This window comes from Chiloscyllium punctatum, chromosome 9 (genome assembly GCF_047496795.1).
Source record: "Chiloscyllium punctatum isolate Juve2018m chromosome 9, sChiPun1.3, whole genome shotgun sequence".
NCBI classification, from domain to species: domain Eukaryota; kingdom Metazoa; phylum Chordata; class Chondrichthyes; order Orectolobiformes; family Hemiscylliidae; genus Chiloscyllium; species Chiloscyllium punctatum.
This window is the reverse complement of record NC_092747.1, coordinates 109,126,797-109,146,984: the sequence shown is the minus strand read 5'-3', so window position 1 is coordinate 109,146,984 and position 20,188 is coordinate 109,126,797. Positions and strand designations below refer to the sequence as shown.

General features: G+C 44.0%; 1 protein-coding gene across 1 annotated transcript in view; it reads right to left on the bottom strand.

Moving 5' to 3' along the window:
* farp1 (FERM, RhoGEF (ARHGEF) and pleckstrin domain protein 1 (chondrocyte-derived)) overlaps window positions 1-20,188 on the bottom strand; it is a 310,303-nt gene that overhangs the window by 106,845 nt on the left and 183,270 nt on the right. Inside the window, exons 6-12 of the mRNA XM_072578014.1 lie at window positions 13,105-13,202; window positions 12,351-12,465; window positions 6,778-6,925; window positions 6,583-6,678; window positions 6,312-6,472; window positions 5,384-5,452; window positions 1,583-1,646 (exon numbers count right to left, since the gene is read on the bottom strand). Coding sequence (XP_072434115.1) covers window positions 1,583-1,646; window positions 5,384-5,452; window positions 6,312-6,472; window positions 6,583-6,678; window positions 6,778-6,925; window positions 12,351-12,465; window positions 13,105-13,202 — 751 coding nt within the window. The remainder of the gene's footprint in view (window positions 1-1,582; window positions 1,647-5,383; window positions 5,453-6,311; window positions 6,473-6,582; window positions 6,679-6,777; window positions 6,926-12,350; window positions 12,466-13,104; window positions 13,203-20,188) is intronic.

The following is a 20,188-nucleotide window of genomic DNA, read 5'->3' as shown; positions in this document are numbered from 1 at the left end:
TCCACCTCACTCCCCCTAACTCACATTTATAAAGCTTATAGTCAGCATTGGCCGGAGATTGAACTGGAAGATGGATGCGAGATCCAGTTCCATATAGGTTAGTATATGAATAGGAAGGGTTTGGAGGTATACGGGCCGGGTACTGGCAGGTGGGACTAGATTGAGTTGGGATATCTGATCAGCATGGACGGGTCGGACCGAAGGGTCTGTTTCCGTGATGTACATCTCTATGACTCTAGTGTAATCAATAAATAAAACTCTCTGAGCAAACTTTCCAGGGAAAAAAAAATCATTTGGCACAGGTTTAGTACATCAAATCTAGCCCCCTCGGGACTGAAATTGTGGACATTTACAGACTTTGGGTCATGTGGCGGCACGACACCTCAGTGGTTAGCACTGTTGCCTCACAGCGCCAGGGATCTGCGTTTGATTTCTCAGGCAACTGTCTGTGTGGAGTTTGCACATTCTCCCTGTGTCTGCGTGGGTTTCCTCCGGGTGCTCCAGTTTCCTCCCACAGTACACAGATTTGCAGGTTAGGTGGATTGGCCATGTTAAATTGACCATTGTGTCTGGGACTGTACAGGCTGGGTTGATTAGCCATGGGAAATGCAGGTTACAGGGATTGGGTAGGGGGATGGGTGTGGGTGGAATACTCTTTAGATGGTCAGTGTGGACTTGGTGGGCCAAAAGGCATGCTTCCACACTGTAGGGATTCTATGGTTCTGGCTGTGGGCAATTCAGGTTGAGGCACATGGAGTGAGGTCAAGGGTCTCTTCAAGTATGAGACAGACTGGTGGGTAAAGCATTGGAGCCAGCAACTAGTGTGGAACCACTCTGCATTAATGTAGTGCCTAGCAGAATTGTTCAGGCAAGTTTTTTTTTCATTCAATTAAAATTGAGGCATGGAAAAACTTTAACACGTCCAATTTTTGGATACTGCCATTTTTAGGATAGCTAGATTTATGGGACTCTTCCTACATTCTCAAAAAAACCAAAGTAAGTTTGATATTTTCAAACATTGCACACAAGATTTTTTTTTGACAAGAGCTACGAGTGATTTATCACTTCACACAAATAAGCAAAGCTCAAAGGTTACAGGCAGAAAACACTGAATAGGAAGCCACTTGTCCCTTTGTGCTGACTCTTTGAAAGGGCTTTCGAATTAGTTTCACTCTCTTTCCACCACAGCTCTGTAATTTCTTCCATTTCAAGTATTTATCCAATGCCCTTTGGAAGTTACGAGTGAATCTGCTTCCACCCTGTCCTTGCAGGCAGTACATTTCTAATCATAAAGTCTCTCGGCCTTTGTGCCAATTATCTTAAATCTGGCTACTAACTCTTCTGCCAATGTAAACATAGTTCTCCATATTTTACATGCTTTTCAAGTGACGATGTTAAAATCAGATTGTTATTTGTCTGCTAGATTGCTCCACGTTTTGTGTCAGAACTGACCATCCCATAATCACAGCCCATTCCTCCAATTATGACATGAACATTTGAGTAGCTCAATGGAAGTTCTTTTTAAAAATAGTTCTCCACTGCAACAAACATCTCTTGTAGACAATACTCTTGATTTACTGACTTGTTTTGGCACCAGTGACGAATGTTCAGGCAAACTTTGGATGGATCGCATTTTACTATGTTTCCTGAAAATGAAATAAAGGATAAGATGAGTATGCAGCAGTATTAGTGACAATGATTAATCTGAATAGTGACTCACTTCCACACACACCCCAGAAATATGTCTTGGTGACAGGCGTAAACTTCAACGCATAAAGCCTTGTGCAAAAAATCACCACTCCCTGCAACGTAAGTCTCGGTTTGAGAGATTCCTGTGCGTCCATGCGCTGCTGGCATTCCTGTGGTTGAGCAGTGGAGTAACAGAGAGATAAGGGACAACTGGACATCAATAAACAGATGAGAGGAGAAAGGAACATAGATTAAGATTAAGGAAGAGCAAAAGAGAAGAGAAGGGAAAAACAGAGATGGGTACAGTCCTGTGTCAGTAGCACAACTGGTCTCTTTCCCTCAGTATTTTAATGAACATTAAGGATATAAGAAATTGGAAATATTCGGCCACCATAGCCTTTTTCAATATTCAGTAAGATCATGGCTGATCTTCTGCCTCAAATCCATTTGCCATTGATTCCCCATATCCCATCATTGATTGTTAGGAACATGGGACTGGGATATCATAGCAATAACAGAAACATGGCTCAGTGATGGACAGGACTGGCAGCTTAATGTTTCAGGATACAAATGCTGCAGGAAGGATAGAAAGGGAGGCAAGAGAGGAGGGGGAGTGGCATTTTTGATTAAGGATAGCATTACAGCTGTACTGAGGGATGATATTCCTGGAAATACATCCAGGGAAGTTATTTGGGTGGAACTGAGAAATAAGAAAGAGATGATCACCTTATTGGGATTATATTATAGACTCCTTACTAGTCAGCAGAAAATTGAGAAACAAATTTGTAAGGAGATTTCAGTTATCTGTAAAATTAATAGGGTGGTAATGGTAGGGGATTTTAACTTTCCAAACATAGACTGGGACTGCCATAGTGTTAAGGGTTTAGATGGAGAGGAATTTGTTAAGTGTGTACAAGAAAATTTTCTGATTCAGTATGTGGATGTACCTATTAGAGAAGGTGCAAAACCTGACCTACTCTTGGGAAATAAGGCAGGGCAGGTGACTGAGGTGTCAGTGGGGGAGCACTTTGGGGCCAGGGACCATAATTCTACTAGTTTTAAAATAGTGATGGAAAAGGATAGACCAGATCTAACAGTTGAAGTTCCAGTTTGGAATAAGACTAATTTTGACAGTATTAGGCAAGAACTTTCAAAATTCTGGATTAGTGGTGCTGGAAGAGCACAGCAGTTCAGGCAGCATCCGAGGAGCAGTAAAATCGGATGCTGCCTGAACTGCTGTGCTCTTCCAACACCACTAATCCAGAATCTGGTTTCCAGCATCTGCAGTCATTATTTTTACCTAAGAACTTTCAAAAGCTGATTGGGGGCAGATGTTCACAGGTAAAAGGACAGCTGGAAAATTGGAAGTCTTTAGAAATGAGATAACAAGAGTCCAGAGATAGTATATCCACGTGAGGGTGAAAGGAAAGGCTGGTAGGTATAGGGAATGCTGGATGACTAAAGAAATTGAGGGTTTGGTTAAGAAAAACAAGGAAGCATATGTCAGGTATAGACAGGAGAGATCAAATGAATCCTTAGAAGAGTATAAAGGCAGTAGCAGTATACTTAAGAGGGAAATCAGGAGGGCAAAAAGGGGACATGAGATATCTTTGGCAAATAGAGTTAAGGAGAATCATACAGAGGAGGAAGTGCTGGATGTCTTGAAATGTATAAAGGTGGATAAATCCCCAGGACCTGATCAGGTCTTACCCTAGAACTCTGTGGAAAGCGAGGGAAGAGTTTCCTGGGGCCTCTTGCTGTGATATTTGTATCATTGATAGTCACAGGTGAGGTGCCAGAAGACTGGAGCTTGGCTAACGTGGTACCATTATTTAAAAAAGGTGGGACAGATAAGCCAGGGAACTATAGACCAGTGAGCCTGACGTCAATGATGGGCAAGTTGTTGGAGGGAATCCTGAGGGACAGGATTCACATGTATTTAGAAAAGCAAGAACTGATTAGGTATAGTTGACATGGCTTTGTGCGTGGGAAATCATGTCTCAGGAACCTGATTGAGCTTTTGAAGAAGTAACAAAGAGGACTTATGAGGGCAAGGCAGTCGGCGTGATCTATATGGACTTCAGTAAGACGTTCGACAAGGTTCCCTTTGGGAGATTGGTTAGCAAGGTTAGATCTCATGGAATACAGGGAGAATTACCCATTTGGATACAGAACTGGCTCGAAGGTAGAAGAGAGAGGGTGGTGGTGGAGGGTTGTTTTTCAGACTAGAGGCCTGTGACCAGTGGAGTGCCACAAGGATTGGTGCTGGGTTCACTACTTTTCGTCATTTATATAAATGATTTGGATACAAACATAGAAGACATAGTTAGTAAGTTTGCAGATGACACCAAAATTGGAGGTGTAGTGGGCAGCGAAGAGGGTTACCTCAGATTGCAATGGAATCTTGACCAGATGGGCCAATGGGCTGAGGAGTGGCAGATGGAGTTTAATTTAGATTATTGCGAGATGTTGTATTTTGGGAAAGCAAATCTTAGCAGGACTTATATACTTACTGGTAAGGTCCAAGGGAGTGTTGCTGAACAAAGAGACCTTGGAGTGCAGGTTCATAGCTCCTTGAAAGTAGAGTCGCACGTAGATAGGATAGTGAAGAAGGCATTTGATATGCTTTCTTTTATTGGTCAGAGTATTGAGTATAGGTGTTGGGAGATCATGTTGCAGCTGTACAGGACGTTGGTTAGGCCACTTTTGAAATATTGCGTGCAATTCTGGTCTCCTTCCTATCGGAAAGATGTTGTGAAACTTGAAAGGGTTCAGAAAAGATTTACAAGGATATTGCCAGGGTTGGAGGATTTGAGCTATAGGGAGAGGCTGAACAGGCTGGGGCTATTTTCCCTGGAGTGTCGGAGGCTGAGGGGTGACTTCACAGAGGTGTATAAAATCATGAGGGGCATGGATAGGGTAAATGGACAAAGACTTTACCCTGGGGTGGGAGAGTCCAGAATGAGCGGGCATAGGTTTAGGGTGAGAGGGGAAAGATATAAAATTTACCTAAGGGGCAACATTTTCACACAGAGGGTGGTACAGGTATGGAATGAGCCGCCAGAGGAAGTGGTGGAGGCTGGTACAATTGCAACATTTAAGAGGCATTTGGATAGGTATATGAATAGGAAGGGTTTGGAGGGATAGAGGCCGGGTGCTGGCAGGTGGGACTAGATTGGGTTGGGATATCTGGTCGACATGGGCGAGTTGGAATGAAGGGTCTGTTTCTGTGCTATACATCTCTATGACTCTATAAATGACAGACATTAGAAGACTAAAGACTTGGCCAGACAGGTAGTGCTATGGAGTATCTGTAAAGGAGGAGAGAGAGAAATGGAGAGAATTGGGGAGGTAATTTCAGAGTTGAATTCTACAGCCTCGGCACCTAAAAGCATTAGGTATCACTGGGAGACTGCAGGGATTAGGAAAGGCAGAGGTCTCAGAAAGTACCAGTAAGATACAAAGAGGAGAAAATCACTGCTTAACTTTGATTGATACCCAAGATTTTAATTCAGTTTTTCTCACACCTTAGTTGCTGCCCGATATCTTGCAGTATCTGCAGTATTTTTCTTTTGGCAACAGCAAATTATTTCAACTAGTTTCACTGATCTTTTGTCCTGACTTTGCTGGTCCTGACAGGATATGGGCACATGAGTGAAAGGAACAATGGTAGAATAGATAAAAACATATTTACCTTTCAAACTGCGTCTTTTTGTATCCTCCTTCTTTAACATAATCCAGGAGCTGCTTCTGAGTTCTTCCACTGGAATAAAGAAAAAGCTTACTCGCAAGATTGTATTCTTCCTGTGACCCTGGAACTCAAGTGAGGCCTGTGTGGAGGAGAGTAGGCCCAGTGTTGGCCTGGAATGGAGACAGACTGGGACAGTGGCTGAGAGCCAATGTGTACCCGGGTGGTGGCAGCGGCCGGACAGTGATCAGTAGTGAAGGATGGTGAGGGGTCGGACAGCGGGCAGTGGTGAAGAATGGCAAGGGGGTGGTCACTGGTGTAGGATGTTGGCAGCGGCCGGACAGTGGTCAGTGGCTGGCAGTAAAGGATGGCGAGGGAATGGTGGGTCTTAGCCCAGAACAGGTGAAAGTGTGCCCAGTGCAGGAGGGTGTAGCTCCTCCTGGGGAAGCCCAATTTGGAGCTATCTGCAGGCCCTTAGCTCAAGAAAGGAGTGTAATGTTTGACATTTCAACTTTATTTCTCTAATTTTCTACCAAGACGTCTGTCGTGCTGAACTTTTCAAAACTTATTCCTTTATAACTACGTGCCCTTCTTTGAAATAATGATGTGGGATCTTTTACGTTTATCTGAGAGGGCAGATGGACCCTGGCTTCTAACACCTCATCCAAAAGATCTAACAGTGCGGCACTCCCTAAATACTGCACTCAAGTGTCTGTCCCAGGTTTTGTGTTGAAGTCCAGGAGCAGGATTTGAACAAGGAGACCCTGAGGTGGGAACGTTACCAACTGAAACACAATGGGAATGGCATGTGGCACAGTCCATAAAAGGAAAAACAGCTGGATGTCTCAGCAGAAGAAAATCTGTTTAACAGAACAAAGGTTTTACATAAATTAAAATGACATGGAGGATCTGGACGAAGGTAGAATACGCTTACCTAAATCTGAATGAGGACCCTCGACTGAACAGAATGGGCTTGGGTTTTGGTTTGGGTTCTTCAAACAGTCGGAAGAAGGCATGATATTCAACGCAAATCTTCCAGAACGCCTTGCAGGAATCACGACTGGCCATGGAAAACTCCAAGGTGTCCTGACAGGACTGCAACAACAAGCCAGAAACACAAAGCATCAGCTCACACTTACTCAACACACAAATCAGGTAGCAAAGCAGAAAGGAGCAACAAGGCCTTTGGGGAAGAACACACTCACATTCATTTCCGGGCGAAACTTTATCAGGAAGCGTTTCCTCTTAAAGCTCAGCTTGCGAACCTTGGCCCAATTGAATGAGTTGATTTTGTTGTTACCCTGCATCAGAAACATGAAGAGGGCAGTTTAATTCTGACGAAGACAAAATAAAGTGGCCCAAGCCACGTTTTGTTAGCTTTGTGCTTTAACAACTATTACCTGGAAAACGATGATCCCGGCATGAGACACAGACAGGTTGATCTTTGTACCCTCTCTGTCCTTTGCACAATGTTGCCGAATCCCGTACATTTCTAGCCTTCTGGCGATCTCAAGCAGCTGATAGTCAGAAGCAGCAGGTGTGTGTCCACTTTGGGGTGGGGAGACAGTTGTAAATAGAGCAAATTACAATTTCAGAACATGGATTAAATTGCTAATTTTAATTGTGCATTCACCCCATCGACCCTAACTCTCCCACAACCTGGGTTCCAAACCTCCAATACCCAGCTCGCAATACTTGCTTCAGCAGAATTGCTCCTGAGATTCTTTGCAACACAATGCAAAAACTATCCACCAGGGGGTGCACGGCCCAGCCAGGTTAGCATTTCCTACTTTCCTGCCTCAAAGTCTGGTGTCCCAACATAATAGCACATCCAAGGTCAAAGGGGCTGTTGTCAACCTTAAAAATGTCATGGACACTTAGGTTTAAACACAGTTTAACTTATCATCCCTTTGTTCTCACGAGCATCCTGTCAAGAAGGGCCTCCATTTTAGAATTCTCATCCTTACTTCTAATTTTAAATTGACTTTCACGGGCTACCCTCTCCTCAACTCTAACTTCTTCCAATCCAATAACCCTCAGTGCTCTGTGGTCTTCAAGTCAGTAATCGTAGAGGTTTTGCAACTTAAATGTTAGAATGTCTAAGAATTCTCTTCTCTTGAAGTGACCTTATCAAGATTTACAAAAATCATAAGGGGCATGGACAGGGTAAATAGACAGGGCTTTTCCCTGGGATGGGGGAGTCCAAAACTAGAGGCACAGGTTTTGGGTGAGAGGGGAACTATTTAAAAGGGACCTAAGGGGCAACTTTTTCATGCCGGGGTTGGTACATGTATGGAATGAACTGCTAGAGGAAATGATGGAGGCTGGTGCAATTACAATATTTAAAAAGCAATCTGGATGGGTATATGAATAGGAAGGGTTTCGAGGGATATGGGCCAAGTGCTGGCAAATGGGACTAGATTAGGTTGGGATATCTGGTCTGCATTGACCAGTTGGATTGAAGGGTGTATTTCCATGCTGTCCATCTCTATCTGTATTGTTTATAGGATGGACTGTGAGTCCTGCATGCCTCACACATTTGGACCTTGTGCCAAGGCATCAGCTTTATCTGGGTGCAATCAAATTTTGCAATTTTGAGGATGAGTGAGCTATGACTGTATCAACAACAACTTGCATTTATACAGAACCTTTAACGTAGTGGTACTTCCACACATCTGCCTTGCTCATCCTTCAAGGTGGTGGAGGTCACACGGTTGGAAAATGATGTCGAAGGGAGCAGCTTGTAGATGGTACCCACTGTTTTCACTGTGTGTCAGTGATGCAGGAATTGAAGCTTGAATGTGGCATCAATCAAACAGGCTGCTCTGTCCTGGATGGTGTTAACCTTATTGTGTGATCTTGGAATTCAGGCAAGTGGAGAGCATTCCATTATACTTCTGACAGGTGGAGATCTATTCCCTGCAGAATTCCTGACCTCTGAATTGCTCTTGTGGCCAGGATATTTATATGGTTGATCCAGTTCAGCTTCTCGGCAATGTTAATCTCCCAGAACACTGATAGTGGGGAATTCAGTAATGGTAATGCCACTGAATGTCAAATGCCTATGATTAGATTCTGCCTTGTTGGAAATGGTAATTGCCTCACACTTACGTGATGTTCCTGTTGCTCATTGCAAATCACTTCAAGCCAGGTCTTGCTGCGTATGGACATGGACAGCTTTAGTATGTGAAGAGTAGTAAATGTTGTGCAGTCATAAGCAAGCATCCCGACTTCTCACCTTATGGAAGACGGATCATTGTTGAAGGAACTGATGACTAAGCCAAGAACACAACCTTGCGGACAGTGAGGCTCTGGTGTCACAGTGGTAGTGTCTCTATTGCTGAACCAAGAGGTCTGTGCTGAGCTCACCTGCTCCAGAGGTGTGTAATAACATCTCTGAACAAGTTGATTAGAAAATATCTACCCTGAGGAACTCCTGCAGAGATGTCCTGCAGCTGAAATGATGACCTCAATAACCAAAATCTTCGTACTTGGCATGACATCAACCAGCAAGATAGCTCAACTCTCCTTAAGAGCACATTTCCACAGTTCAATCATTTTCTAACTATTCTCAATCCTGCTGCTTAAAACAGTTCGGACATTTCATGAAACATAATTTCCATCCAAACGTCTGAATGTTTTATTTTAATTTCTCAGCAGACACCAGCAAATCAAATTGATTTGGAAGTTTTTCCATTTATCAGTTCATTGTTTTATGAAACTGTGAGACTGTTGGAATTCTGCTCGAGTATTTGAAAGGAGCAAATTCATTTCACTGTTAGCATTTAGACACTACCTTTGTTCCAAATAAATTCCAGTGCTGCAATATCACATTCAGTGTCATGCAAGTGTCAAATCAAACTCCTGGGTTCCCACCGTTCCATGTGCTCACAGGGCCAGCCTTATGCAAATCCCACACAAAATCAGCTTTATTTTCTCTACAGAAAATGAAATTAGTGTAGTGCTGGAAAAGCACAGCCAGTCAGGCAGCATCCGAGGAGCAGGAGACTAACGTTTTGGGTATAAGCTCTTCTTCAGAGCTTTTGCTCAAAATATTGACTCTCCTGCTCCTCGGATGTTGCCTGACCAGCTGTGCTTTTCCAGCAACACACATTTTGACTCTGATCTCCAGCATCTGCAGTCCTCACTTTCTCCCCCATGAAATTAGTACTGCCAATTTAGTCTCCACAGTGAAACTGGTAGTGGAGGGGCTTGTGACACGACAAAAAGCCTCACCTTTTCTCAGTAACAAAACAGGAGGCCATTCAGGCCATCAAGCTAGAGCCAGCATTCAGAATATGGCTGCTCTGTACCTTTACTCTACCAAACTACTTTGGTTCCAATCTGTCTCACACTCTTTCAAAAACATCTTCACTCTCTTGCTTCCTCCCCAACTCTTAGACCTCAAGAATGTGCAGCACTGATATTTATTTGAAAGGAAAGTTGTTTTTGTTCCCTTTTGGGTGGCACAGTGGTTAGCACTGCTGCCTCACAGTGCTAGGGACATGGGTTCGATTCCAGCCTTGGGCAACTGCCTGTGGGGAGTTTGCACAGTCCCCCTGTGTCTGCGTTGGTTTCCTCTGGGTGGTCCAGTTTCCTCCTGCAGTTCAAAGGTGTGCGGGTTCGGTGGATTGGTCACACTAAATTGCCCATAGTGCCCAGGGATGTAGAGGCTAGGTGGGTTAGCCATGGGAAATGCAGGGTTATGGAATAGAGTAGTGGGGTGGATCTGCATGTGATGCGGGTTGGTGTGGACTTAATAAGCCAAATGGTCTACTTCCACACTGTAGGGATTGTACGATTCTTGTACTTACTCAATTGATAACATCAAGGAATTTTCTAACAATACTATGTAGGTGCAATTATTAAGAATTTCATAAGTTGGTAGCAGCATTGCAGCTAGGGATCTTTTACATGTATCTGAGTTGGTAGCTGGCTTGAAGGTAGGAGACAGAGAGTAGTGGTGAAGGGTTGCTTTTCGGCGTGCCGCATGGATTGGTGCTGGGTCCACTGCTTTTTGTTATCTATACCAATGATTTGGATGTGAATATAGGAGATGTGGTTAAGTAAGTTTGCAGATGACACCAAAATTGGTGGTGTAGTGGACAGCAAAGAAAGTTACATCAGGTTGATCGGATGGACCATTGGGCTGAGGGGTGGCAGATGGAGTTTAATTTAGATGTGAAGTGTTGCATTTTGGAAAGGCAAATCAGGGGAGAACCTATGCACTTAATGGTAAGGTCCTAGGGAGTGTTGCTGAACAAAGTGACCCTGGAGTGCAGGTTCATAGTTCCTTGAAAGTGGATTTGTTGATATATAGGAGAGTGAAGAAGGTGTTTGATATGCTTGCCTTCAATGATCAATGCATCAAATACAGGAATTGGGGTGTTATGTTGCAATTGTTTGGACATTGGATGGAACAGTTTAGCAATTCCAATCTCCCTGCTATAGGAAAGATTTTGTTAACGCTGAAAGAATTCAGAAAAGATTTACAAGGATGTTGCCAGGATTGGAAGGTTTCAGCAATGGAGAGAGGCTGACTAGGAGCTGAGGGGTGACATGATAGGGATTTATAAAATCATGAAGGGCATTGAGTTATTTAGGAGCACTGGGATTTGGGGTTATGTACAAAGGGATAATAATTGGATTTGGGTCACAAAGGTCTACAATGGTGGTTAGAGGGACATGGAGACTATAAAGAGTCATGTTGAGGGTAGAAGGCCATAAGTTGGCACATGGGTTATAAAGGCCAGGGTGGGGTAGATTGAGGGGCACCTTTTGAATAGGGGTTACAGTGGGTCATTGGGGTTGGGTGAAAGGGCACGGTTTGACATGGAAGTCATGAAGGACCATGGTTTGCAGGCAATAGGTAGCTTATGGTGTAAGTGGTTAAATTAGATTAGATTACTTACAGTCAGGAAACAGGCCCTTCGGCCCAACAAGTTCACATCGACCCTCCGAACAGCAACCAATCCAGACCCAATCCCCTACATTTACCCTTTCACCTAACCTAGCATGGCCAATTCACCTGACCTGCACATCTTTGGACTGTGGGAAGAAACTGGAGCACCCAGAGGAAACCCACACAGACATAGGGAGAATGTGCAAACTCCACACTGACAGTTGCCCGAGATGGGAATTGAACCCAGGTCTCTGGCGCTGTGAGGCAGCAGTGCTAACCACTGTGCCACCGTGCTTGATATGGGCTGGCTAGACAGCATGAGATGGAATGAGTTGGCATGGATGAGGCATGGGGAGAATATGGGAGCATTGGGGAGTTGAGAAGGCTGGAGCTACATTTCCCTGAACCATCAATATAGTGCAAGTGCACAAGAGGCCAGCCTCCCATGCAGGCTGCCTCTACCACCCTCTAACCCCTTCTCATGTCCCAGGGTCACCGAGCCTTAGTTCTAACGTGGCCTGCCACTCCAGGCTGAAAGTCCTGACCCATGGGTAGCCATTTTTAAAAGTAAGAATCACAGAATTAGGAACTCTCCCAAGTCTGTGCGTCCTTTTTGCAGATGAATATTTGGGCCTACATCTGCACTGCATGAAACACTGCATCTTTTTCCCTCTCATGATGTAAACAAAAAACAAACCACATCCACCTAAAAGGTGTGCGACTCAATAGACAGACAGATATCAGAAAGAACATAATTGTGTTTGTCGACTCTTGAAAATTTTCATTGCATTCCCTTAAATTGTTACAACTTGGGTTGCAGGTCTTTTCAGCTGATGAAATCCTTCGAATCTACACACTCTGTCAATTCATTGACTACAAGCTGGGTCACAAACCTTGCTCACCACAGTGAATTGCCATCGTCATCATCCATTCCTCCCTTTTAGTGACACTATTTCCCCTTCAGCACTCCATTTGGCCGTATCAAACAGAATTTGACAAAGTCTTTATGGCCTAGATTTAAGATCAGCGTTGTGACCACAACACTGTACAGAGCAGGACTTAAATACCTACACATGCCTGCGATGAAATTCCGCTATCTTATCCACCAGGGCTTCTTGCTGAGGTATGTACTTGTTTTTCTCCAAGTGCTCGCGGATGAGCGTTTCATCAAAATCCCCAATTTCCGCTGGAATAAAGAAAGACATGACATCATCAGTATATACACATTGTTTTCTTTTACTTCCTACTGTTTTCTAATTAAAAACGTCTCAGGCCTCACTCTGGCCAGTAAATTAAGACACAGTTCATGCAATCCCAGCCCACGTCAACTTGTGAAATCGCCTTCACCAGTATGTGACAATCCGAGTTGAAGGCGAACTGTTCACAAGAGTAAGTTAACAGCCTGCAGCAACCACAGCACAGAAAGAAACTGTTTAGCCTATTGTGTCTGTGGAAGCTCCTTCAAAAGAGATATTCACTTAGAAGGATATGAGAAAAGACAGAGTGTTGAAGCTGCACTGGAAAGCTTGACTTAAAAGTGAGGCTGGTTCTGGAGAACAAATCTTGTCCTGGTGTAGGAATGTTGCAAGGGTCCATAGCCTTGCAGTGCCGTCAGCCATTTCTCGTTATCACATGGAGTGAACTGAATGAGTGAAGGCTAATGTCTGAAATACTGCAGACCTACACAAAGAAGCATGGCTGAAGACCGTTGCAAATACTTAGCCTGGTCCTTTGTGCTGACGTGGTGGGTTCCCCAAGCACATTATTTGTGAAGCTTCCTCCGCACTAATGCCAAAACAGGGGAATCTGTGTCAAATTCACTCACACTGAACAATATGAGACACCAGAAGAGCTGCACTCGTGTCATTACAGGTCATCCTTCCAGAGGCCAGGTCCTGTTTGATTTGCAAGGCAAAGAGGTACCTGCAAAATCGTTTAAAAAAAAACTAATCAGTCATCTTGCTGCAATGAATGCTGCTTGCACGCTATCCGCTTTTGATGTGTAACATCCTATGATGTAGGAGGTGGCCATTTGGCCCATACTTGTGGCTATTCAACTAGTCCCGTCTACCCACGCTTCAGTGCAGACCTGAAAATGTTCCTTTTGCAAATATTCATTTAATCCTATTTTTTAATCTGATTCCACCACACTTATAATCCAGGTCAGAACAACTCACTGCATTAAAAAAAATTCTTCTCTGCTTCTTTTGGAGATTGCTTCAAGACTGTCCACTGTTCCTTCTTTGCTCATTATTTACCAAAACAAAACCCTTCATCATTCTGAACACCTTTATCAAATCTCAGAGAAGATGATTCTTCATTCATATGAAATGAAAACCATGGAAAATCACAGATCTGAAACTTTAACTCGGTTGTCCCTCTACAGATGCTCTGAGACCTGCCCTTTGGGGGTTTTATTTTAATTGGTTAATGACATGCTGGATTATTTTTTAAAAAACTCTTCCCTGAGTTATGACAGTGAATAGCTGTTACCAGGTGGAGGCTGGTACAATTATAACATTTAAAGGGCATCTGGATGGGATGCCAATGAATAGGAAGGGATTAGAAGGATATGGGCCAAATGCAAGGAATGGGACTAGATTAATTTAGGATATCTGGTTAGTATGGACGAGTTGGACTGAAGGCTCTTTTTCCATGCTCTACAGCTCTATGACTCTATGAACAACTGTCCTTGAGAAGATTTTGAACCACTGCAGTCCATGTTTTGAAGGTGGTTAGCACATGAACTCTTCAATTGGCAGTGATAGAGGATTTCTGCCAGAACGGATTTAATGGCGGGAAACCTCACTTCAATTCAGCTCAAAGCAAAACTCTGCTGTGGTTCACCAGAGGGTTTACAAGCCCCAGGCCCACAGAGACCAGTATGAACTCAAAGCCTCAATTGTGTAACAGTCATCAGATGCGCGTGTGTCATGCATCTCTTGTGTCAGAAGCAGCTGTATGTAAACCTTCATTGCCTCAGCAATAAGATTATTGCTGGGTGTGCAGGCAAGTTCCTAAAGAGATACTGTCTATGGAAGTCAGACTGAAGCCCAGGATTATAAGAAACTGCAGAGTTGTGAACACAGCCTAGTCCATCATGCAAGCCAATGTAATCTAGGACCCCTTGCCAACCCAGGCATAATCTCTGTCAATCTCTTACACTGGGCAGGAGATACAAAAGCTTATTTTCACATATGAATGGATTCAACAACAGCTGTTATTAGACTTCTGAATGACCTTCTCAAATTTTAATGCTGACCTCGCTCTTTGTGGCCTTCTCTCTGTTCTATTACCCTAATGCATCATACAGGTATGATCTGCCTGTACTGCTCGCAAAACAAAACAAACCCAGATACATGGGACAATAATAAATGCTGACCTCGCTAGCATGGTGGGCGGCACAGTGGTTAGCACTGCTACCTCACAGCGCCAGAGACCCGGGTTCAATTCCTGCCTCAGGCGACTGACTGTGTGAAGTTTGCACATTCTCCCCGTGTCTGCGTGGGTTTCCTCCGGGTGCTCTGGTTTCCTCCCACAGTCCAAAGATGTGCAGGCCAGGTGAATTGGCCATGCTAAGTTGCCCGTAGTGTTAAGTGAAAGGGTAAATGTAGGGGTCTGGGTGGGTTATGCTTCGGCGGGTCGGTGTGGACTTGTGGGCCGAAGGGCATGTTTCCACACTGTAAGGAATCTAATCTAATCTAATCTAAATCAAATCAAAAGTCCAGACTGGGGATGCACGTTGGCTGGGTGAGGCACGATCTTGGGAAGGGAGATGCCTCAGGTGGGCTTCCTTCTGCCGATTTAGGAATCTGAACAGATCCAAGGTCAGGTAAGCTGCTCCCTGGCCTCCCTTGCAAAATGAGAGAGACACAAACTGCATTTGATAATCACTCCTCTGCTTCAAACCTGCCATGAGGGGCCTGTAAAATCCAATTCCAAATGCTGTTTGATTGTTGGTCATGAAAGACCCAGTTGGCAATTAGGAAATGTTTTGCTTCCTGACTGATGTAGGAAGGGGAACGAATTGAGGATGAACATGTCAGACAAGAGGGTGGGGACTGGGACAAATGGACAGAGGCAGTCACATGATGAATACATCCAACCAAAGTTGGAAATTGGTGCTAAACTTGGAAGATATGGTCAACAGCTGAATAGAACCAAAAGTGCATTCATCTGCCAGATAACTAATGTCTATCAACTGTAGAACAGCTGTTATTACCTCTTCAGTGATGTGTTCCTGCCAGGTCTGTGTAATAACATTTCACAGCAAATGATTCTTTAAGCTGCTCTGAAATATCAATATGTTATTCAGAGATATTTCAAGGATACTCTTCCAAGACTGATTCTGTTGAAATAGGGGCAAAGTGCTTTTCTCCCTTTCAGAAAAAGTCCAACAAAGTGGATCAAAGCAAAATGATAAAAGCAGGGTAAAATAGCAGGAGGCTTCTTTATGGTGTGGACTGACTGAAAAGGATAGAACTGAGCCAATCTTTACACACTTCTGCAAGGATCTATTTACAGAAATATACTTCACAAATATGCTTTTCTTCATCCAACCACCAGCATTTCAGACTGTTCATATTTATAGAAGCACAAGTAAATCCCTAGTCCGTGCCACCAAACGTACATTATTACCCACAATACCCATCTGCTCGCATCATCATTATGCCAAAGAGAATCTCTGGTTCAAGCTCCAAATCTGACAAAACTTGCAAAAGCACAGCTCTTGCCTCACTCGTGCAGGCAAAGCTCAGAATTATCTTCTTCAGTCCTTAGCCTCACCAAGAAATCTAACCCTAGCAACACAAATCCAGCGAGGAATAGTACAGGCCCCATCAGGGCAACCAAGGTGAGAAAAACATGTCCAGCAGCTTTTAGATCCTTGGAACAACAGCTGTATATAGTGTTGCCTCTATTCCCAGTCAGAATGGAAATGACTGGGCACTTCCCCTGCCAATCACGCCTGCAGCTTACCCTGTTGCAAATGACTGGGATTGATTTAATCCACATTATTTGTACTATGGAGAAACATCCTGCTTCTATTGAGAAACGGTGCGGTCGATGGGCTCCTGCTTGCATGGAGAGTTGCATTTGTGGGACGCATGCAGTGCTGGTGAGGCCGGTGTTGATCGCTCTTGAGGTGGAGAGCTATCCTCTGGAAGCACTGCAGTCAACATGGTGGGTTGATACTTTGCTGAGCCATTTCAGTTAATTATCAACCGTATTGCTGAGGGCCAGTGAAACCTGCCTTCTGAAGTGATGTGCAAACAAAGCAACAGCGTTGTGATGACATTGTTTTTCACACAGTGAGTACTTAGGGTATGGAATGTACTGACAGCAGATTCAATTGAGACAATGAAGCAACCACTGCATGTGTTTTTCAGATAGTAATGGTGTGGAAGGATACGGGGAAATGCAGGAGATTGGCACTGGATAACTGAGCTAGTGCAGGCATGATGGGCCAAATGGTGTCCTTCTGCCCAGTAATAATACTGTGCTAAGGACAACTTGTCAGATGGATTTTTTAAAAAAGTATTAATGAGTTAATGAGACTAGTATTTTATTCCAGATTAATTAATTAACAGAATTTAATATTTCCTGAGCTGTCACAATGAGATTTAGACTTATGAATCGGAAGGAAATATAATTTTGTAAATGTGATACAGGTACACAATCCTTTATCTGAAATTCCGAAATACAAAAAGCTCCAAAATCCAAAATTCTTTTTGTGGAGTGTGGAAATGACCCACCTCCACACCCACTCAGATGTGACACGGTGGCATGGCCCAACACTGGCAGGCATCAATTGTGTCTCAGCACTCATACTATTCACACATGTCTCTGCTGTTAGGCAATTTTTAAAATTTCACTGTGAAGATGTCATTTATTCCAAAATCCGAAAAATTCCGAATTCTGAAAAACAACTGGCCCCAAGGATTTCGGATAAAAGTCTGTGTACCCGTATCTCCAAGGCTGCAGATGACAAAACTGGGTGGGCAGGCGTGCTGTGAGGATGAGGCAGAGATGCTTCAGTGCACTTTAAAACAAGTTAAATGAGTGGGCAAATGCGTGGCAGATGCAGCGTAATGTGGATAAATGGGAGGCGATACAGGATGTAAGTTTGTTTGCTAAGCTGGGAGATTCATTTCCAGACTTTTCGTCACCCTACTAGGTAATATCTTCAATGGGCCTCAGGCGAAGCAATGTATATGATTCACGCTTTCTATTTATATGTTTGGGTTTCTTTAGGATGGTGATGTCATTTCCCGTGGTGATGTCATTTCCTGTTCTTTTTCTGAGGGGCTGGTAGATGGGGTCTAACTTGATGTGTTTGTTGATAGTGTTCTGGTTAGAATGCCATGCTTCTAGGAATTCTCATGCATGCCTCAGTTTGGTTTGTCCTAAGATGGATGCGTTGTCCCAGTCGAAGTGGTGTCTTTCCTTATCTCAATAGGATACTATTGAGAGAGGGTCATGTTGTTTTGTGGCTAGTTGGTGTTCATGTATCTTGGTGGCTAGTTTTCTGCTTATTCGTAACAAACAACGTAGTGTTTGTTACGGCTCTTGCATGGTATTTTGTAAATGACATTAGTTTTGCTTATTGTCTGTATAGGGTCGTTCAAATTCATTAGCTGCAGTTTTAGCGTGTTGATGGGTTTGTGGGCTACCATAATGCCAAGGGGTCTGAGTAGTCTGGCAGTCATTTCTGAGATGTCTTTGATGTAGGGGAGAGTGGCTAGGGTTTCTGGATGTGTTTTGTCTGCTTGTTTGGGTTTGTTGTTGAGAAATCGGCAGACTGTGTTCATTGGATACCCATTCGTTTTGAATACACGGTATAGGTGATTTTCCTTACGTACAGATAAGGAAGGACAGATGAGAAAGCCACTTCGTAGTGAGTGGATTGGAGGACAGGAGCAGGGATGTCTGGCTGCAGTTGTACAGGGCCTTGGTGAGACCACAGCTGGAGTACTGTGTATAGATTTCACCTTCTTTTCTGAGGAGGGATATGGTGGTTATGGAGGAAGTGCAACAACGGTATACCAGACTGATTCCTGGTATGGCAGGACTGACTTAAAAGAGAGCCTGCATCAGTTAGGACTATATTCACTGGAGTTTAGACAAATGAGAGGGTTCTCACAGAACCCTGTAAAATTTTAATAGGACTGGACAAGGAAAACACAAGAAGGATGTTCCTAATGACCAGAGAGTTGAGAAACAGGGGCCACAGTCTACAGATAATCCACCAGCGAGTGGTGAGCCTGTGGAATTTGCTACCACAGGAAATGGTTGAGGCCAAAAATTGAATGTTTTTGAAAAGGCATGAGATAGTTTTGAGCTGTAAAGGCATCAAGGGGTATGGAGAGAAAGCTGGAATAGGGCACAGTGTTGGACAATCAGCCATAGAGTCATAGAGATGTACAGCACAGAAACAGACCCTTCGGTCCAACCAGTTATCCCAATCCAATCTAGTCCCACCTGCCAGCACCTGGCCCATATCCTTCCAAACCCTTCCTATTCATATACCCATCCAAATGCCTCTTAAATGTTGCAATTATACCAGCCTCCACTAGTTCCTCTGGCAGCTCATTCCATACACGCATCACCCTCTGCGTGAAAAAGTTTTGCCCCTTAGGTCTCTTTTATATTTTTCCCCTCTCACCCTAAACCTGTGCCCTCTAGTTCTGGACTCCTCGACCCCAGGGAAAAGGCTTGGTCTATTTATCTTATCCATGCCCCTCATAATTTTGTAAACCTCTATAAGGTCACCCCTCAGCCTCCAACGCTCTAGGGAAAACAGCTCTAGCCTATTCGACCTCTCCCTGTAGCTCAAATCCTCCAGCCCTGGCAACACCCTTGTAAATCTTTTCTGAACCCTTTCAAGTTTCACAACATCTTTCTGATAAGAATGATCAAGTTGAATGGCAGCGCAGGCTGGGGAAGGGCCAAATGGTTTACTGCTGCTCCTACTTTTTATGTTTCTATGTAGAGGATGATAAGCTCAGAAACAGCATCATCACAATGTACTGTAATATTGAAATGGACCATGCTCCTGAACACCACCACAAGGTGGAGCAATGAGCATGCACTTGCAGGTACACTGTGTGACAGGCAGCTGGCATCACTGAGCCCCCTCTGTGGATGTGTTGGTGGGGGGGGGCGCAGTTTAGCCATTTGGATGTGGAGTTGGATCGTTCTTTCTTCTGCAATGGCACTGAGGGGGCAAGGAACAGATTGGGAGGCAACAGTTGGCCAAGCACAGCAAAAGAGTACGGCTGAAGGGCAGCACCCCTTACTCACAGTCTGACTCACTAGTCCTAGCCTCCCAGTTCCCCACACTCCCCAGCCTGGTCACATGGATGACTATACGTGCTGCATTGGTACATGCACAGGGGCCATTTTGGCATTATGGATAATCATTTCATATGCTCATTTGGTTTGCATTAAGGTAGGCTCTGCTGTGTGTTCCACTGCAAATACTGCTGCACCTCTAAGTCTCCTGGGACAACACTGTTGTGTCCAACATAACAGTATCATTAGAGACGTCAGATTTCTTTTCTTCCCCCCAAGCATTTCGCTGTGCACTCAATGTTTTGAGAAAGTCGACTTTCAAACATTTCTGCTGAACTTGCTGGGCTGTTTACTTGTCTGCAATGACACTTTTCAAAACCTGACGCAACCGAAATACATTTCAAGCATTTTTCTTTTAATTACAGTGCTGACGTGGTTTCAAATAGAACATTGTGTTGCCTGAAGGTAGCAGTCCTGATACCTTAGAAAATGATCTACGAGGAAAGCAAAAATATCACTGGCAGGTTTGAGATAAAAGAGGCTAAACATCTTCATGTGCACATTCTTGATTTATCTGTGCTATGGGATAAGCCAGGGGACAGGAAAAGAACTTCCAT